At 47.6% G+C, this 21136-nt stretch overlaps 1 protein-coding gene across 20 annotated transcripts in view; it reads left to right on the top strand.

Annotated features, from left to right (window-relative positions):
- BLTP1 (bridge-like lipid transfer protein family member 1) overlaps positions 1 to 21136 on the top strand; it is a 1779540-nt gene that overhangs the window by 1427716 nt on the left and 330688 nt on the right. For all 20 annotated transcript variants that reach the window (XM_069242474.1, XM_069242454.1, XM_069242518.1 and 17 more), the window contains 2 exons: positions 8350 to 8511; positions 8790 to 8932. In XM_069242474.1, the coding sequence (XP_069098575.1) occupies positions 8350 to 8511; positions 8790 to 8932 (305 nt within the window). The remainder of the gene's footprint in view (positions 1 to 8349; positions 8512 to 8789; positions 8933 to 21136) is intronic.

Genomic DNA, 21136 nt, shown 5'->3' with positions numbered 1-21136 from the left:
GGTCCAGATCTCAGAGGGAGCTACGCATGATCTGCAGAAGTGGCTTTCGAATCGTGACTGGTTCAGAGGAAGATTACTCTCCCATCCCCAACAAGATCTCACAGTGGTGACGGATGCATCACTCCTGGGATGGGGTGGCCACCTGGGGGAGGCAGAGATCAGAGGTGTTTGGTCTCAGGCGCAGCCTGGGCTCCACAATAATCTTCTGGAGCTCAGGGCGTTCAGGCTTGCATTGAAAGCATTCCTTCCTTCTCTCCCTGGGAAAGTGATGCAGGTGTTCACAGACAACACCACCGCCATGTGGTACTGCAACAAGCAGGGCGTAGTAGAGTCGTGGACCCTTTGTCAAGAGGCTCTGTGCTTTTGGACATGTCTGGAACATCAGGGAATATCCCGGGTGGTTCAACATCTGGCAGGCTCTCTGAACGCCAGAGCAGACAAACTCATCAATGCATGGTCAATCACGAATGGCGTCTCCATTTGCAGATGGCGCAAGGTCTCTTTCAGTAGTGGAAAGAGCCTTCATTAGATCTGTTCGCCTGCGTAGAGAATGTGCAATTTGAGCTGTTTTGCGCTTTGAAGTTTCCAAGGCAGCACTCGCTTGGCTAGGCCTTAAGTCTCGAGTGGAACTCAGGTCTCCTTTACACCTTCCCGCCAATATCACTTCTGCTCAGAGTTGTGAGGAAGATCAAGAACAACCAGCCCCAAGTCATTATTGTGTCTCCTTACTGGGTATAAAGAATATGGTACCACAAGCTTCTGAGCATGGCCATTGATCCTCCGATCAGTCTGCCCCTTCGGGAGGATCTTCTGCCATAGCAGCAGGGGACGTTTCTCCAACCGAACCTGTCCAGACTCCACCTCTTTGCGTGGATTTTGAGCAGTGGCAGTTGACAGCTTTTGACCTTCCACCCGAAGTATACAATGTAATCTTGGCAGCCAAGCATCCCTCCACCAAAACAGTATACGCCTGTTGTTGGAAGAAAATTGTGGCATGGTGTAACAACAAATCTGTTGATTCCCTTTCTGCACCTCTGTAGGAAGTTGGCTCTGTATATGCTATCTCAAAGTGAGAGATAGTGTACACAGCGTCCAAAGGATCCCCTTGAAGGTTGATAGTGGAAAAGTTAGATAATACTAATGTTCTATTTTGTGGTAGTGTGGTCGAGCAGTAGGATTATCAGAGGGTAGTGTTAAGCATTTGTTGTACACACACATGCAATAAATGAGGGACACACACTCAAAGACTTAACTCCAGGCCAATAGGTTTTATATAAAAAAAATATTTTTTCTTAATTTATTTTAAGAACCACATGATTCAAATGTGAGGTAAGTACATCAAATGCAAGGTACTTCACACAGGTACCTATAGAACTTTGATTTAAAACAGTAGTACACACAGTTTTGATTAAAATGGCAATAAGCTATTTCAAAAGTGGACACAGTGCACAAATCAACAGTTCCTGGGGGAGGTAAGTTTGGTTAGTTTTCTCAGGTAAGTAAAGCACTTACACAGTCAGTCTCCTGGGCATGGGCAGCCCGCGGTTGGGGGTTCAAGGCAACCCCAAAGCAACAGCACCAGCAACACAGGGCCTGTCAGGTGCAGAGGTCAAAGGAGGGCACAATACTCATAGGCTGAAGAACAGGGGTGCTCCGGTCCTAGTCTGCTGGCAGGTAAGTACCTGTGTCGTCAGGGAGCAGACCAGGGGGGGTTTGTAGAGCACTTGGGGGGCACACACAGGCACACAAAACACACCCTCAACGGCACAGGGGCGGCCGGGTGCAGTGTGCAAAACAGGTGTCGGGTTTGATATAGAAAGCAATGGAGGGACCCAGGGTCACTTAGGCGATGCAGGCAGGGCACAGGGGGGCTTCTCAGGCCAGCCACTGACTGGGCTAGGATGAGGGCTGACTGCTGGTCACTCCTGCACTGGTGGATGGTTCCTCTCGGTCCTGGGGGTTTCGGGTGCAGTGCTTGGTCCAGGCGTCAGGTTCCTTGGTTACCAAGCAGTTGCGGTCAGGGGGCGCCTCTGGATCCTCTCTGCAGGCATCGCTGGGGGGGGGGGTGTAGGGAGGTCAACTCCGGGTGTCCACGTCGTTGGAGTCGCCTGGGAGTCCTCTCTTCATTGTTGGTTTCTCCAAACTCGAACCGGGGGCGTTGGGTGCAGAGTGTGAAGACTCACTCTTCTGGCGAGAAGTGAGAGTCTCTTCAAAAGTTGCTTCAAAGTTGCAAAGTTGTTGTGCCTCTGTTCTCGGGAGGTTCTTGGTACTTTAGGTGCAGGGCAGTTCTCTGAGTCCTCAAAGGTCCCTGGTCCTGCTGGATGCGTCGCTGTGCAGGTTCTTTGAGTCCAGAGACAGGCCAGTAGGGCTGGGGCCAAGTCAGTTGTCGTCTCCGTCATCTCTGCTGGGCTTTCAGGTCGGCAGTCCTTCTTCTTTCTTCAGCTTGCAAGAATCTGATCTCCTGGGCTCAGGGTCGCCCCTAAATACTCAATTTAGAGGTGTGTTTAGGTCTGGGGGGCAGTAGCTAATGGCTACTGTCCTTGAGGGTGGCTACACCCTCTTTGTGCCTCTTCCCTGAGGGTAGGGGCACATCCCTATTCCCACTGGGGGAATCCTCCAAACTCAAGATGGAAGATTTCTAAAGGCAAAGGTCACCTCAGCTCAAAGCACCTTAGGGGCTGTCCAGACTGGTAGGTGACTCCTCCTTGCTTTTCTCATTATCTCCTACGGACTTGTTGCCAAAAGTGGGGGCTATGTCCGGAGGGGCGGGCATCTCTACTAGCTGGGGTGCCCTGGGGCGCTGTAACAGGCATGAGCTTTTGAGGCTCACCGCCAGGTGTTACAGCTCCTGAAGGGGGAGGTGAGAAGCACCTCCACCCAAAGCAGGCTTTGTTCCTGGCCAAAGAGCGACAAAGACACTCTCCCCATGTGGCCACAAACTTGTCTGGTTGTGGCAGGCTGGCAGGAACTGGTCAGCCTAACACTAGGAGTCAGACTGGCATGCAGGGGGCAGCTCTAAGATGCCCTCTGTGTGCATTTTTCACTAAATCCCACACTGGCATCAGTGTGGATTTATTGTGCTAAGAAGTTTGATACCAAACTTCCCAGATTTCAGTGTAGCCATTATGGAACTGTGGAGTTCGTAACTGACACACTCCCAGACCATATACTCTTTATGGCTACCCTGCACTTACAATGTCTAAGATTTGGCTTAGACACTGTAGGGGCAGATTGTTCATGCAACTGTGCCCTCACCTGTGGTATAGTACACCCTGCCTTAGGGCTGTAAGGCCTGCTAGAGGAGTGACTTACCTATGCCACAGGCAGTGGGTTTTAGGCATGGCACCCTGAGGGGAGTTTCATGTCTACTTAGTCTTTTTCTCCCCACCAGCACACACAAGCTGTGAGGCAGTGTGCATGTGCTGAGTGAGGGGTCCCCAGGATGGCATAATACATACTGCAGCCCTTAGAGACCTTCCCTGGCCACAGGGCCCTTGGTACCAGGGGTACCATTTACAAGGGACTTATCTGTGTGCCAGGGCTGTGCCAATTGTGGGAACAAAGGTACAGTTTAGGAAAAGAACACTGGTGCTGGGGCCTGATTAGCAGGGTCCCAGCACACTTTTAATCATAACTGGCATCAACAAAAGGCAAAATGTTAGTGGGTAACCGTGCCAAGGAAGGCATTTCCTTACAACCTCTCTGAAGGTTTATTGCTCATCCTTTCTCTTGCCCAGCAGGCTACCTATCTGCCCTCTCTGCCTTTCTTGGACTGCCGGATCAACCATCTTTGTTCAATTTTCACATCATTGGGAGGTTTCTTAAGGGACTCACTCACATGTTCCCGTCTACCCTATTAATAATGCTGCAGTGGGATTTAAACCTGGCACCAACATACCTTATTTGTGCATCTTTTGAGCCACAAAATAATTGCCCATTGCAGCTTTTCACTTTAGAGAAAACTTTTCTTATTGCCATCACCTTTGCTGTCAGAGTAAGTGAGCTCCAAGCTCTTTCCTCAAAGCCACCATTTCTATCTGTCCACCTTGAAAAGTGGAACTTCGTACTAAGGCCTCTTTTCTCCCTAATGTGGTTGTGCCCTTTCATGTAGGCCAGTCCATCACTTTGCCTAATTTTTGTGCACCCCCACATCCTTCTCACGAGGAGAGACTCCACTGTCTGGATCCAGAAAGAGTGCTCATGTTTTATCTCAATCATACCAAAGACTTCCAGGTGGACGTTCAACTCTTTGTTGGTTATGTGGGTGCGAAGAAAGGGAGGGCAGTGCAGAAGTTAATCATCTCTTGATGCAGAGGATTTTATCCTCTGTATCAAGATGTGCTACGCTTTGTCAAAAAAGCAACCCCCTGAGGGTTTGCGTGCTCATTCCACCAGGGCAACTGCTGCAACCACTACAGTCCTGGACATCTGCCAGGCAGCAACGTGTGTGTCTCTGCACACATTCACAAAACACTACTGCGTGGACAGTCAGGTCCGCAGAGATAGCTGTTTGGTCCTGTAGGTGTTGCTTGGTTATCTATTCTAAGGTAAGGAATCTGCAAATAGAAGTCTCTATCAGATGAAAAAGTTACTTACCTTTGGTAACAAATTATCTGGTAAAGACATATTCTAGTTGCAGATTCCTTACCGACCCACCCATCCTCCATGCTTGCGAACCGATTTCTGGGATCAGGGACTCCGTTTTAAGGGCCTTCGTTTTGGCACACCAATAGCAGTGTTCTTCTGCTATTGGTGTGCCAAAACGAAGGCCCTTAAAACGGAGTCCCTGTTCTTCATTGCACTAATGGTGTGGAAAGTTGTGAAAAAAAACTGATGTCAACGTGTTTGGTAGTGCCTATGTACGACTATGACGCCACTGACGCACGCGGAGTTGATTGATGCCACATGATGGCACGCGAGGGTACTGCTCGAAGAAAAATCTCTGGATACAGCCTAAAGCCTGGGGGAATTTCTATGTTAAGGAGTCTGCAACTAAAATATGTCTCTACCAGATAATTCACTACCGAAGGTAAGTAACTTGCTTGTTAGCCACAATACTGGATTTTCAAAAAAAAATAAAAAAATAATAGTTTCCAGGATTTTTCAGTTCTACTCTCTGAAGCTCATTTGTTGGATGGCACTGATGGGGTCACTATCAAACTCTTGTCTTTTACACAGTGCCAGTAGCCTGTAGATTGGCTTGGGTTATTCTGGCAACTCCCATTCCATAAATGCTGTCACCCCGGAGTACAGATGCAACATACAGTGTCTCTCATGTCATAATTTTCTCCACATCAGCTCTATTTTGCTGAGCCATATGCTTTCTGTGAGGAGACACCAATAATTAAAGGGTCTTCCATCTGTACCCCAACCCCTTTTAGACACTGTCTTAAGCCTTCTGCCTGACACCTTCCCTGATGAAAAGTTTCTAGTCCCTTGTGGTGCTCCCTTAGATGATTCCTCCTCCTTTGTGGCAGCTATGAACAGAACAGTCAAATTATTGTGTCTTCTACTATCTTTTCCCAGGACCAGAAACATTTCTGCATTTATGTTTTAGGAGACGGAGGGCATTAGTCCGAATCTTTCAGCAAGGTCCTTTATATGGTTCTCCGTGTTTTAGAAGCCTTTTACTGCTTACAAGCAGTTGACTGGTAAAACTCTGTTGACCCACCTTTTTTCTGTCTATCACGTACCAAAGAGCCCTATGGTCACACCAAATGCCTTTTGATCGACTCCCATGACTGTCAGAAAAGATGGGCACTTGAGATCTAAATCGCTTTTCCCCTGACGGAGCCTTATCCTATGTTTCTAAAATTGTGCACTTTTTATCCTGTTCGTTTTTTGAAAAATGGTTCAGATAGCAAGGACAAACTTGCCATAGGGATAAGGGCTCATCTTGCAATCCTGATAGTTCTACTGCTCCTGGACCTTCGGGCTAATTGCATTCTGCGTGATCCTCCTGTGAGGTGGCACATATGAGCACTGCTGTGGTGCCGCCTATTTCAGTGGGCAGAGCAAAGGTGTAACCTCTCGGATGGGATTTGGATACCTGTGAAACTCTCCTAGGAACCGCAGTGGTGGCTGGTTCAAGGTCAGTCAAAAAGACTTAGCCCTCCACCAACACCTGCCATGTATGTGACTGATGTGCCCTCCTTTGGTTGGGAAAGGCACCTGTATGGCATTGAGGTTTGGAAAATTTGGTCTCCTGTCGGGCAGGTGTTCTGCATTAATTTGCTTGAGTTATGGGTGAACGAGATAGCCCATGGCATTCCTGCATTTCGTTCTGGGGAAAGTTATTCACATTCTCGTCAGTAACATAACTGCTATGTTTTACATCAACAAGCAAGGGTGATGCTGTCTTTCATTTTCTTCAGCACCTCCAGGCAAGGATTTTTCCCTCGAATGTGACTAGCAATGTTTCTCTTTCTATGGATCACCTTTTAAGCTTGAACATCCAGATGGACAAGTAGAATAGGCATTATCTTGCCAAGTAAAAGTGGTGTCTCTTCCCAGATTTAGTTGATCTTCGTCCTATGGAGCATGCCTCATGTGGATTTGCATGGCATGTCAGAGAATGATCAATTTTCAATGTTCTGTGCCCTACAATTTCTGCTTCAGGAGGCCCAGGTAGATACTTTATTCCTACAATTCAATGTGCATAGTGCTTAGTGTGCCGATGAGTAGAGCCGCCTAAGGTACTGTTACCTGATACTTTGTTACTCGACCTTTTTATTGGCCTGGCATGACTTTGCTTTGGGTACAATTGAAGGCTATCTGTTGGCCTTATCAGATTTTCTATATACATGATCAACCGCAAGGGGTTGACTAATTGCTTATTACATTTGCTTGTCTCCACCTCCTTCAGTGTGAGAACAGGGATGGAAATTGACATCAGAAGCATAGGGTGGCATCTCATGTGGTTCCTTGTTGTCTTCGAAGCCCAAAAAGAGGCTGAAACTGTACAACGCCACCTGGCGATACTGGTAGCAATTTCAGTTTCCAAATCTAGTCTGATGCTTGAGGAAATTGAAAACGTAAGGAACTTGCAAATCGAGATTCCAATAGAACGATAGTTGCAGAAGGTAAGCACATTATATTTAAGGTTGTTGAGTAGCTACACTTAGAGAACTTTGCAACTTGTCAGGCTATTCTACATTGAGTGACACTGGGCTAATTGCATATGGTTTCTGCAGTTATATATTTGTGTTTTCAGTTGATTAAAATATTGTCATTTCATGGCCAGATCTAACAGCCTCAGATCAGTGAACACTGTGACAGCTTTGGTTCTGACCTATGCAGCAATTCATCCTACCTAGAACGAGTTGCACACTTGAGTCTTTGCTGCTGGTATTGAGAGTTATAGTTCGTTCACTTTCTAAAGCTAAGTACATGTTTTCTTTTCAGATTGCTCATAGGGAAGCACTAGGGGTGGCTGATGGTATAATGGGTGTGTCCAGCATCCCTCCTGGCCTCCACAAGCCTCTGAGCTAAGCTCTTGAGAAAATTCTCTCTCTTTAATATTGAGACCTGTTCAATCACCCTATGAGAAGCTAAGATGTGTCACGAATAAGGAGGGTACACAAATGTGAGACTGGGGGTTTTACTTTGTAGTTATTGACCTCTACTAAGATAATCTGTGTGAGCTCCTTGAAAGGCATCCATTAGCAGTTGTGACATTTGTAGCCACCTAAGAGATAAGATGTGCTGTCCCTAAAATACAGTTTTAACGAACCTTCACTAATATCGTTAATACAACCAGTCAAATAGCTGGAACCCAGCCCCCACTGTCACGCTTTATCTCCTCCCCCTCCTTGTTTGATGTTAGCAAAACTAAAAAAAACCTCTGCAGGCTTTTTAGTCTGTGTAAAACTAACAGACTTTCCAAACGTGCATTATAAGTTGTACATGATCTAGTTTGTAAGTTTGAAATCAGTACGTGGCCAGTATTTTTCTCTAGAACATGAAAGGATTGCCATACATCTCAAGTTTAGGTTTCAAAACCCTCCTGCATCCTGTATTTATTTGGCATGTTAGACTTTTTACTCTTATTTGTAGGAACGTTGGATCCTGACATGTTCAGTGCCCTTGGCAACTGCTGGCTGTACATATTGTATATTTTACATTATTTTTTTCACAGGTGATCAGAGCATCCAGAATTCTCATTAATAATCTGATGTACGTTGGGGAAAATGTCCACTGAGTTTCAAAAAATAGAGCAGCGTTACATGAAGGCATGCTTTATAAAATGTACACATCAAGCGTTTTTCATTATAACTTTAATTGATGTAGGTATGCATTTTAAGTTGATTACTTATTTTAATTAACTTTTGTATTGTCTCCTAAATCCAGCCAAATGTAAAGGAAGCAGTGGAATCAAAACTGCTAAGTTGTATGCTTGGGTTGCCCTCCAGTCATTGCCAGAAGAAATGGTGATCAGTCCAAACTTGTTGGACTTTCTAGAAAAGGCTCTTGAAACTATCCCGATTACACCCATTGAAAGGAACTACACAGGTACTGTTCCATACTACATCAACCCATGCTAGTTTCCATTAAAATCGAAGTAAAATGTGTGGATCGTCATTTTGTTTAGCTGTTTTTACCTTTAGTTTCGTTTAGCCTTGGGAATTGTGATGTTTTCCACAAAAGTAGGCATTCATTATACCTTTAAGATACTTGGTACAATGTGATACCCATTTAATTATAGTAAAACTGTTTATCAGCTTACTGTACAGTTTTTAACAGAACCCATAAAAGTATGTTTACGTTTTATTGTGTGTTTATACTTTTAGCAACTATAAACTCGCAGGATGACGACATTGGACAGTTTGACCTGCAAGATCAGCTGGAAGAGTCAACAACTTCTTTGGTGTCCTCATCGACATCTGCTTATTCTTCCTTCCCGGTGGATGTCGTGGTCTATGTACGAGTTCAGGTAATAAGTAATGTGTGTGCTTGAAAGTCAAACGAGGGAAACAACCTTTACAACAAAGTCTTTACCACGCAGGGAAGTGTTTGTACCTTTAGCACGCAGTGAAGTATTGTTTGTTTGTAAATTATTTAATTATTATATGTTTAAAAAATGAATTTAGATGGAAGTAGTGGTAAAGAGAGGTAAGGGACATTTTAGGGTTTAAAGTTGGGTAGTGACAAAGGGAAATAAAGGTAATTGTAGGGTCAGGGTTAGTGGTAAAGGAAGGTAAGGATAATTAAGGGTTCATGGGTGGTCTATGGTAAAGGGAGACAAGTACATTTAGGGGGTAGCTAATGGTAAAGGGTTGTAAGGATAAATGTAGGGCTTAGGGGTAGGTAGTGGTAAAGGGACGTTTGGTTAATTTTAGGGTTAAGGGGTGGGTAGTGGTAAAGGGAGATTAGAAGTAAATCAAAAACAAGGGGGCTATGACCACCCTCCAAAAAAGGGGAAAATAAATATTATATTAAAATTGTGTGTATATATATATATATATATATATATATATATATATATATATATATATATATACAAATATATATATATTTATGTATATATATGATTTCATATACATGTGTTTGTGTGTTCTTGGCATGTGTAGTTGTAGATACACATGCCCTTCATACTCCTGGTATCTAGTATTGGCCTCAGACATGTACAACTTGCTTTTCATTGAAATAGTCTTTAGAGTCATGAAGTATAGTGACTCCTCCTATGACTGGTAATGCGCATGGGCATCAACTCCATAGTTATATTATTTGTCTCTGTTGTGGGGGTCGGACATGCATTGTTGAAGCTCTGAGTTGGCTCTGCATGGTGCTCCTCTTTGGGGCTTTCCGGTGCTTCCACTCCTATTGGCCAAAAATAATTGCGTTTGCTACAGTCTTTTTGACTCCGTCCCTGTTCCATACCTGGGATATCTTTGATGCTTCGTTTTGGGCCCCTGCTGTACCTCGGGCCTTTCTCCTTGGTCACCCTCTTGAGAATGTGCAGGCTGTAATGGAAATGACCTCTTTCCAGTACTGTCCAGAGTGCCCCTCCAAATACTCTTGGCAGTTTCACCATTCGGTCTGTAACATCTGCTTGTCTCCATAGCACAGTAGGACCTCCGGTCCCGCCTGGCTAGCGGTCTGCTCCAAGAAGACCCTCAGGTACTGACGCCATCAATACCTCTCTCAGCACAAGATAGCACAGCTGCGAGAGGACGACCCCCCCGAAATCTTTGGGGAATACATTTAAGGGAAAGCGGGCACCTCTGCTTACCAACCAGCAGCCTTCAAGCTAGAGCCAAGTTCACCATTGTGCTCCGATGCCGAAGATCAACTACCCTTTCCAGGCCAATGTCCGAAGTCATCAACCGTGGGTACTGTGTCCCACCACCAACAACAGTGAAGCACAGCCCCTCGGGGGGCCGGGTGTCAATCCCAGTAGTACCTCAACAGCATACCAGAACTGACACACTATTTTGAAGCCAGCGCCGACTCCAGTCACAGGAACAAAACAGCTGCATAAGATATGGCGTTCCTCAGCTCCAACTGTGCCCTTGACGCCTTCCAGTCCCTCGCAGACAGGGATTTCGAAGCAGAGGCAACATTTGCTGCCCAGGAAGGCTTCGCTGCCAAAACAGCTGTCAGCACCAACTCGTCCAGCCACAGGACATTCCTTAGGGAGCTCCAAGGATTTTGATGCCCCCATTCACCTTTAGGAGGAGCTAGACAGTAGGCAGAATAGACTATTCATTTACTTGCAAACGGGCAAGATCTCTGCTCAACCGCCACCAAAGGTGTTGGGCACTCTCACTCGCAAAAGAAAGCTTACTTTTGAGGAGCAGTTTGCACTGGAACCACAAGCACCTCCCAAGCTGAAGAAGAATCGAGAAGAGGCCCTAGCCCTATACTCTCTGTTCCCAGCATTCCTCCTCATCCTAAACCTCCTCCCCCTCCACCTAACGTAGCCACCCCTCCGATGAAAGTCCCCAGTCCCCCTTTTAACTACATAGACCATCTTCGCCCGAGGTGTCTCCACATTAATCCTATGGGGAGCATAGTCCCCTAGATCCCACTGATCCATATGATGCCTCAAATGACCCAGAGCCCAAGGATGGTCCTTGGGTTGATCATAGTGTTATTGCTCTAAGTAACAACGACTTTGCCTCCCAGCCAGCCAAGCCATCTCAACCAGATGAGACCACCTGGTATCAGAAGGTCATTCACAAAGCGGTCACCTTTCACAAGGAGGACTTGCACATCGTCACAGTGGAGTATGACTGCCCAGTGGAAACGCTGTCACTCACTTGGCGCTCAACACAATATCTACAAAGGCTTATGGGTATGTTAAAATACACTCAGTATGTCTTTAAAGGCCCTGTTTTGGCCCAAGTAGTTATGCCCACAGTTGACAAACATGTAAGGCCTCTCCTTTGGACCCACCTTATATCAGAGAACAGCTCCCACCAGATTCTCTAGTCATGCATACCTCCTGCAAACGCGCAAATGCACAGGGTAACGGGAACACCCCACTTCCTGACAGAGACAGTAAAAAGATTGAAGCTGCAGAAAAACGGGTGTCCATTCAGTCTGCCACTCACTGGCACATCACCAATTCGGTTGGCCTACTTTGTAGGTACAACTGAGCACAGTACGATGAGATGGGAGACCTGAGCCTACACCTTTCAAATCAGTACAGGCAAAGGGCTGAAGAGCTCCTAGAAAAGGGCCAGGCCATCTCTACCACGATCATTAGGTATGGTCTGTGTAGGAAGTTGTGCTGGTGTGTGGTGGACACCTATGGTGTTGGCACCGTAAACCCGGTCCAGGCAACCCCTATTAGTGTATATAGGCAGTGTCTAGGAAGCCAGTGCTCTCTAGAGGTAGCTGTGGATGACCAGCCAACACTTATCTAGGAGACATGCAAAGCTTATGCCATACCATACATAGTCACACAGCAACTTATCACACATGAAAGGAACCACATAGTGTTGCAAAAATAAAGGTACTTTATTACAGTATCACTACACTAGAATACTTACAGGCAGTCCCCCCAACTGGAAGTAAGTTCACACACACACACCCACACACCCCTCACTCCTTACACCCCCCCACCCAAGAATTTGGAGTTGTTAGAGGGGATCTGGAAGAACTAGGAACCCCAAGAGGTGAGTACCTGAGTGACCCCCAGTGACCACAAGAGCAGAGGTAAGCCTGGTCTTCCCAAGGACTAAGAACTAGAAAAAGGAATTAGAAAAAGGATTGTGCAAGAACAGGACCAGACTGCAAGAAACCAAAGGTGGATTCCAGTAGATAAGGACCAACAAAAGAAGGGGACAGAGTCCAGTCCACGATGGAGTGTCCAGTCGGGGTAGGAGCTACTACCCACCCTTCTGTGGATAAAGATCCAGGTCGACGAGGGAGGAAGAAGACCAACTGTGGAGCCCAGATGCTGCAGAGGAGTCCATGGAGCACTGCAGATGGTGTCGCATGTCGGTCGTCGGATCGCAGATGGTCCATGGTGTAGGAGAACCACCAACAAGACTTGGCAAACGCAAGAGGAGCAAAAGAAGAGTTGCAAGGCTGAATACGACCAGAAAGGTCCGGGCCTCGACCCTTGGAAGAAACGACGGGCTGACCCTCAGCAGTTGGGAGAGCCAAAAGAAGCAGTCACAGCCCCCACAGGCAACCCACTGGCAGCAGGCACAGTAAGTTGCAGTGCGGCCCAGTCAGCACACCTCGAGGAGAGTCCCATGTCGCTGGAGCTGCAGAGAGGAGACTGTGCTTGATAGGATGAAGTGCTGGGGGCCAGGGCTACTCTGAGCCTGAAAATCCCTTGGGGCAGGAGACAACAACCCTTGGTAGCTGCAAAGACTCGCAGTGCACATAGGTACTGCCCATCAAGAAGAAGCAAGGGCTCACCGTCTCCCAAGTTGGACAGATGGCAGAGAGGACCAAGGGGAGCACTCCAGACCACCACCTGCGATGCAGGACGCAAGTGGTTCCAAAGGAGAGCAGATCAACGTAGCCGGACGTTGTTGCTGCAGGTGCCTGCAGATGCAGGGGAGTGACTCCTTCACTCCAAGGGAGATTCCTTCTTGCGTCTCTGTGCAGCCTGAAGTCTTGTCAACACCAGAGGATGCACAGCCGGGGAAATGCTGCAGTTGCTGGAAGGAGCCAGAGAAACAATGTTGCAGGACAACGTCGTCTTGGGAATTGCAGTCTTGTTTGGTTCTTGAAGCGCCTTGAGACCCGCACGGGTGAGTAGCGCGCTTTATAAATGTTTATGATTTGATTTGAAGTGTCCAGTTGCGGTTACGGTGGCCAGTAGCAGAAGAGGTCGATGTAGAGGAGTACTGGTGGAGTCTTGCACGCCAAATCTGGGGACCCACCTACGAGGGAGTCCCTGAATAGCCCTAAAAGAGGGTTTGCTCACCTAGCACAGTGGCCACCTATCAGGAGGGGTATCTGACGTCACCTGTATGAAAGTACCCTTTTTCTGGCATGGTTACCCTCACCTTTTGCCTGTTGTCAGTGTATTTGACTGTGTTCAATGGGATCCTGCTAACCAGGACCCCAGTAACTGTGCTCTCTCCCTTTAAATTTGGTTGCTTGGACCACACACACCCCAGATTTGGCATACTAGTGCCCCCTTGTAAGTCCCTAGTATATGGTACCCAAGGCAGGGGGTTCCCCATGGGCTGCAACATGTATTATACCACCCATGGGGAGCCCATGAAAAGTGTATCTACAGGCCTGCCATTGCAGCCTGCATGAAAGAGTCCATGTACCATTATCACTACAGGTCAATGCACCAGGTCACTCCAAGTAACCCCTATAGTAGGCCTTCTTAGCCCTGAGGGCAGGGTGCAAGTACCTGTGTGTGAGGGTACCCCTTGATGAGCAGAGGTTGACCCCACGGACCCCAGCTCCATTTTCATGGACTTCGTGAGTGGAGAGAGGCCCGCTTGTACTGGACATAGGTCACTACCTATGTCCAGCTACATAATGGTAACTCTGAACCTAGGCATGTTTGGTATGAAACATGTCAGAATCATTCCCCAATACTGTTGCCAGTATTAGGAGTATGATTCCATGCACTCTGAGGGCTCCTTAGAGGACCCCCAGCATTGCTCCCACCAGCCTTCTGGGGTTTTGCAGGCAGCCCAAGCTGCTGCTACTACCCCTCTAACAGGTTTCTTCTCTCCTCCTGATTAATCAGCTCAACCCAAGGAAGGAAAAAAAAAAAAGAATTTCCTTTGGGAGAAGAGGGTAACACCCTCTCCCTTTGGAAATAGGTGTTGCATGACTTTTGAGGGGTAGGCTCCCCACATTTGGTGCCCTCCTTGCATAAACCAGTCTGCACCGGTTAAGGGACCTCCAGTCCATCCTCTGGCGCGAAACTGGACAATGGTAAGGGTTAGTGACCACTCCCCTGTCAATCACCACCCCACTGTTGGTGCCCAGAGCTCCTCCAGAGGGTCCCTTGATTCTGCCATCTTGAATCTAAGGTGGGCAGAGGTCTCTGGGAGCATCTGAGTGGCCAGGTCGGTCAGGTGACGTCAGAGCCCCCTCCTGATAGGTGGTCACCTGGCGAGGTGACCAAACACCCTTTCAGGGCTATCTAGGGTCTCCCTCATGGGTGGGTCCTCAGATTCGGCTTGCAATATTCCAGCAGCACTCCTCTGCAACCTCTACTTCGACTTCTAGCCACTGGAACCATGTCCCGACCCTCCAGGAACCGACAATCTGCATCCACGACAAAGACTCTTCTTGCAACATTGTTTCCACGGCTCCTTCCAGCATCTGTAACATTTCCCCAGCTGTGCATCTTCTGAAGGCAGCAAGACTTCAGTCTGAATGCGAAAGAAGGAATCTCACTTGGATTGAAGGAGTCACTCCCCTGCATATGCAGGCACCAACTACAATGATGACCGGCTGCGTGGATCACCTCTCATCCTGGGCTGCATGGATCCTGCATCACGGGTGGTGGTCTAGAGTGGTCTCCTTGGCCCTCTCTGCCAGCTGTCCAACCTTGGTGAAGGTAAGCCCTTGCCTTCCCACGCAGGACAGTTGCCCTGTGCACCTCGTCACATGCCGCTACCAAGGCTTGTTGGCATCTCCTCCAAGGGATCTTCAGGCTCCGTGTAGCACTCTTCCCTGCAATGCACAGCCTTCTGCGTGCTTCTCCTGCGCCGTAGGACCCTTCTTCAGTTGTGCTGTGTGGGCTCCTCTCGACTCCTGGTTCCTCTTCCAGTGGGTCTCCTGTAGGGGCTGCCTTTTCTGCTGTGGACTCTGCCTTGCTGAGGGTCCTCTCAGGACTCGTCTCTCCCTTACCTCCCCCCATGGGTTGAGTCCTCCTGGAGCTTTCTGGTCCCCGGTAGCTCCACTTTTCGTCCACCGTGACTTCTGCCTTTGCCAAGGCTTGTTGGTGGCTTTTCCACACTACAGACAGCAGTCTTCCACTGGCGTGGGACGTCGACTGCATCCTCCAGGAACTCTTCAACGACTCCAGGACTGCATTGCTGACTGCCTTCGTCCTACTGTCGACCAACTCCTGCCACCAATGGATCTGTGACTTCTGGTCTTGGTCCCCTTCTTCCACAGGGCTTCCTCTTCAGGAATCGACCGCTGGTGTATTGCAGTCTTGTCTGGGTGTTCCATTATCTTCTTTTTAGTCCTTTTGGGTGGTTTGTGCAAAATCCAGTAACTTACTCCTTTCTTCTTGTTCGCTGGGGGGCACGGTGGTACTTACTTTTGGGGTTTCCTAGTTCCCCTAGCCCCCCTCTTCACATTCCACTTACCTAGGTGGGGGTCTTGCATTAGCATTCCATTTTTTTTGTATATGGTTTAGGCTCCGCTAGGGACACGTTTGTCTATTGCTATGTGCACTATTTTCTATCACTTTTTATGCCTATTACTGATTACTATTTTACATATTTGGTGTGTTTACTTACCTCCTATTGGAGTGTTGCCTATCTAGTGTTTTGGTATGGTGTTGCTGTAATAAAGAGACTTTATTTTCATAACACTGAAGTGCTGTGTGACTACAGTGGTATTGCATGAGCTTTGATTGTTTCTACATAAGCCTTCGCTGCTCATCCACAGCTACCTCTAGAGAGCCTGGCTTCTAGACACTGCCTACACTACACTAATAGGGGATACCTGGACCTGGTATAAGGTGTAAGTACCCTAGGTACCCACCACACACGAGGCTAGCTTCCCACTTTGCTGGTGCAGCGGTGGGATAAGCACTTGCAATTGCCTTACCACTCTGTCACCTGGTACTTTCCACAGGAAAGACCACTTACTGACTAGGGTTACACACTGTACTTAGTGTCAGGGAGCTAGTCTCTTAAGTTTTGGTAAACTAGGGGTTTAGGGATAGACCTTGCTCCAGACTTCTTTGAAGAGACTAGGAGTTAAGGTAGTTAGGAACACTTACACCACCCTAACAACACAGCATGTCTTCAGAGCAGAACACATCTCAGACCATGGACTCCCACTATGTGGGCCTCACTGTCCAAGAGTTGAGGAAGATGTGCTCAGAGAGGATCCTGAAGACAGGCAGGTACACTAACAAGAGTCTGCTTCTGAGCCTGCTCCTCCAGGATGACCAGGACCATGTTGGTAGCCAGGAGCAGGAGGGGGAAGATGCACACTCTAGCCCCCCAGTGTAAGAAGGACAGTAAGCAAGGTCCCTCAGAGGATCATAGAGTCCCCAGTAAACACCCTACCCTAACTGAGAGCACTTCAGGTAGTGGGAAGGGACGCCGTAGCAGTAGGACCCCCTTTGTGCTCTGAGGGTTAGTTGAGAGGGTAACTAAGAATAGGGACAGATCCTCTTTTGCTCACTCATGTCACCTCAGTCTCTGAGGGAACACACTGTTCAACTCAAGGGGAAGAGTCCCTAGATAGGGAACTCCGGCAGCTGAGACTGGAGGAGGCCAAGCTGAGGCTGCAGCAGCTAGCCCTAGATAGGAAGGCCTTGGCAGTGGAGAGATAGAGGCATGGTTTGGGGTTAGCACCCCAGAGTGCCAGCAGCTTTAGTTTCAGGGAGCCTAAGTTCAGGGAGGACTCTTGACTCCAGAAACTTCAACAAGGTTGTGTTTCCCCACCCCCCCACAAGGTGGAGGGATGACATATACAAGTGGTCCACTGCTCTGGAGAGGGCCTGTAAGATATAAAGGATCCCTCAGAGACAGTGGGCTGCTATCTTGTGGCTCTCCTTCTCTGACAAAGGGAGAACTAGACTCTTCACTGTCAGAGAGGAAGATGCAGACAACTACTCAGTTTTAAAATCTGCACTCTTAGATGGGTGTGGTCTCACCACCGATCAATCCAGAATTAAGTTAACGGAGACCAGGAAAGCGTCCTCCCAGGATTAGGTGGACTTTGTGGACTGTTCTGTTAAAGCTTTGGAAGGCTACCGACTATACTATACCCCTAGGGGGCTGCATTCCTTGGGGCTACGTGAGGATGCGTGTTGTGCCCGTTGTCGGGCGCCGGATGCAGGTTTTCTGCATTTGGCGTGGGAGTGCGCGGATGTCCATGTTTTTTGGGTAGCGGTTTTCAAAGCGATTTCTGAGATGGTTGAGCTGGAGATACCTGTTTCTCCCAGGGTTGCGTTGCTTGGGAGCGTGGAGGAGATTCGGGGGCCGCACAGGCGTTTGGTGGGTCTGCTTCTTTTGTTGGCCAAGCGTAGAGTTGCCATGTGCTGGGGTGGGAGGAGAGTGCCGTGTAGATCTGAATGGTTGCGTGACGCCGCCTTTTGTCATGATCAGCTGATGGTTTTCTGGAACTTGATGCCTGAAGGGTCTCGGCCCAAGGATATTTGGGCTCCGTTGAATACATTTTTAGCGGCCAGGAATGAGTAAGTGGAATAGTAGAAGTAGCCTGCGCTTGAGCTTCACTTCTCTCCCCTGTTCGGGCATAAACCGGCGCTAGCGAGGCTGGCGGGTGTAGTATGGCTGTGTTCTCCACCTGCCTTTCTGTTTGTTCTCTCTGTTGTCCCTCCCCTCCGATATGTTACGTTTAGTCCTCTGCTGCTTATAGTACACCTCCTAGATTGTTGCTGTGGACTTTGCTATTCGACGATCGTTGGAGGAAGCTTGAAGAAGTGTCCCTAGACATTGACGCTTAATGTGAGATTATTTGCGGATTCCCATTGTGGATGTGACACTGATGTAATTGATGGGGGCTGTTTTATATACTATTTGCAGTACCGATGAGGAGGGGGTTTGTTTGTGTTAATGTATGTTTTATATGCTTAAATTTATAAATAAATTAAAAAAAAAAAAAGCTTTGGAAGGCTGGTTACATGGCAGCAAAGTCAGTGACTATCAGGACTTATACATTCTTACCTTGAGAGAGCATATTTTTTAACTATGTGTCTGATTTATTGCATCAATACCCGGTGGACTTTGATCTGACCTCTCCCCAAGAATTGGGAAAGAAGGTAGACAAATGGGTTCGCACCAGGGTGAGCAGGAAAGCTCATACAGGGGATGACCACAAGAAAAAGGAAGCAGATAAGTCTCGGGACAAGAGTAGGGACAAAGACAAAAGTAAGGAGTCTTCATCAGGCCCCCAAAACTGTTCCGGTGGTGGGTCTAAAACCCACCAATTTTAAAAAGCCTTGGTGCTATTGTGAGATGATGCCTCTTTTAGCACGGTTAGCCTCCACTTTCTGCCTGATGTTGATGTGTCCTAGAAGTTGTAGTGCCCAGGACCTTTGCTAACCAGGTTCACTGGAATAAATCTATTGTGTTTCTTGGCACAATTGAAAACACTCTTAAATATCACTGTTCCAAATTTAGTGGCACTGGCCAAGTTGTGCCAATACCCCAGGTACTGGTCAGTGAATGTCAGACAACAACAAAACAGCTCACCCAAAGCTGCAACTGGACCAGGAGGAAGCCCCAGTCGAGGGACTTCAGGAACACCCCGGACCTCCCACCAGAGCAGCCTTGTCGATCTGCAAGGACCCCGGAAGAAGAATTACCTCCAGCTCCAAAGGGGTTCCATTGCTCATGGCTTCCAAGACTTCCAACTCACCCTGCATCCGGCGGCCCAGAGCCCTGCATCGCTAAACCTGCTGTGTGCCACGGGTCCCTAACCCCTTGCGACCTCAACAGCCCAAGGGTACCCAAAGGCACCACCTTTAAACCTGCAAACCAACTCCTTTTCCAGGTGGCCCCTCCATGTGGCCCTGTGCCGAGGAGCCTTTCCAGCACTGCTCCCGCCGGAACCGGGAGCCGCCCGAGACTTTCCAGCTGGCACGGTGTGCCCACCAACCTCATAGACCATCGTGGAAAAGAAGAGACTGGTAACTCACCTGTGTGATTTTATATGCATTTTTCTAGGTGGCATTGCATTAATTCCAATGGTGCTTAACTACGCACAGAAAGACTAACTTTATCAAAACTTTGAAAAATCATACCTCAAAAAGTACTTAATTTATCTTAACCATTTTGATCATAAAAATGATGTAAAGTCTGAAGCATTTATATAAATTCTGGTCTCCAGTTATTCATTGAGTGTGTTTACTGCATGATTGATTTTGTGAGTATAGCAAATGCTTAGCACATCTCCTGGATTAGCCTAACTGCTCAACCAACTACCATAAAAATTGGAGCATTAGCCGGTCTAGAGTTAACTCTGGAAACCAACTTGTGGCTGCCTGGACCTCCCTCACAGTGTGCCTAGTTTTGCACACTACATAGAGGGCCTACCTCCTACAGCTATGTTTGTAAAAACAAAGGCGATAGGCCAGGAGACAGCTCCTATCCTAAGAAAGGCATCGAACCAGCCACCACTACCAACCCACTTCTACTTCTAGTGTCCCTAAAAATAGCAGTAGTGGTGGGACTACTAACAATAGTCAGTCTAAGGGTGTAGGTGGGCTCACTTTAGGGACTGTTGTGAGGGCTGGTTTAGTCAGAGAAACCACTGAGGCAGTGTTAGTCTCTGATGGGGGCATTGATTTTGCCACCCTTGCAGCCTCTCCCCTGAACATGTGTACGTACAGAAAGCATCTTCTGATAAAAGGGGTTGAGGCTGAGGCCTAAAGGGACACAGGTGCCAGTGTCACTATGGTGACTGAAAAACTGGTGTCCCTTGAACAACACCTACTTGATCATCAACTGGCGCCCATAAAAACACTATGTGCCACCATGGCAGTTGTTGATTTCAGCTGTTGGGGGAGTGGGATTACTGGTCCTAAGAAAGTTGTTCTGACCGCAGACCTACCTGTAGAGTGTCCACTAGGGAACGACTTGGAGACTCGAGCTTGGGCTGAAGTGGAGTTAGAGGCCCATACAGCAATGCTGGGTATCCCAGGGCATATTTTTGTTTTGACCAGGTGTAGGAAGCTGGCTCTGTGTATATACTATATCAAAATTAGATATAGTGTGCACAGAGTCCAGGGGTTCCCCAAGAGGCTTGAGGGAGGCAATAATATATAATACTAATGCTCTATGTATGGTAGTATGGTTGAGCCATTAGGCTTATCAGAGGGTAGTGTTAAGCATTTGTTGTACACACACAAGCAATAAGTGAAAACACACTCAATGACTTAACTCCAGGCCAATAGGTTTTTATATAGAAAAATATACTTTTGTTAATTTATTTTTAGAACCACAAGACTCATTTAGCAGGTAAGTACATTAAGTGAAAGGTACTTTGCATAGTAATACTTTAGACTTTGAATAGATTCAATATTGTACACAGTTTTCATTAAAATGGCAAAAAGCTATTTTAAAAGTGGACACAGAGCAATTTTCAACAGTTCCTGGGGGAGGTAAGTACAGTACAGTTTTAGAGGTACCGGGGTATAGGTAGTTCACTGTTGGAGGTTCAAGGCAACCCCAAACACCCAGCACCAGCAACACAGGGCCGGCCAGGTGCAGAGGTCAAACAGGAGCCATAACGTGGGCACCTATGGAGACGGGGGGGTACTCCGGTTCCAGTCTGCTTGCAGGTAAGTACCCGCGTTGCTTTTTGGTTCCAGGGTCTTTGAAGCAGGAGACAAGCCCGTAGGGCCACATCAGTTGTCATCTCCTTCTCTTCTCTGCAGGGTTTTCAGCTCAGCAGTCTTCTTGTGAGGTCGTCAGGAATCTGATGATCCGGGTTCAGGGTCGCCCCTACTAAATTTAGGGGTATGTTAGGGTCAGGGGTCTAC

Source organism: Pleurodeles waltl, chromosome 1_2 (assembly GCF_031143425.1).
Source record: "Pleurodeles waltl isolate 20211129_DDA chromosome 1_2, aPleWal1.hap1.20221129, whole genome shotgun sequence".
In the NCBI taxonomy this organism is placed as follows: domain Eukaryota; kingdom Metazoa; phylum Chordata; class Amphibia; order Caudata; family Salamandridae; genus Pleurodeles; species Pleurodeles waltl.
This window is presented reverse-complemented; position numbering and strand designations above follow the sequence as displayed.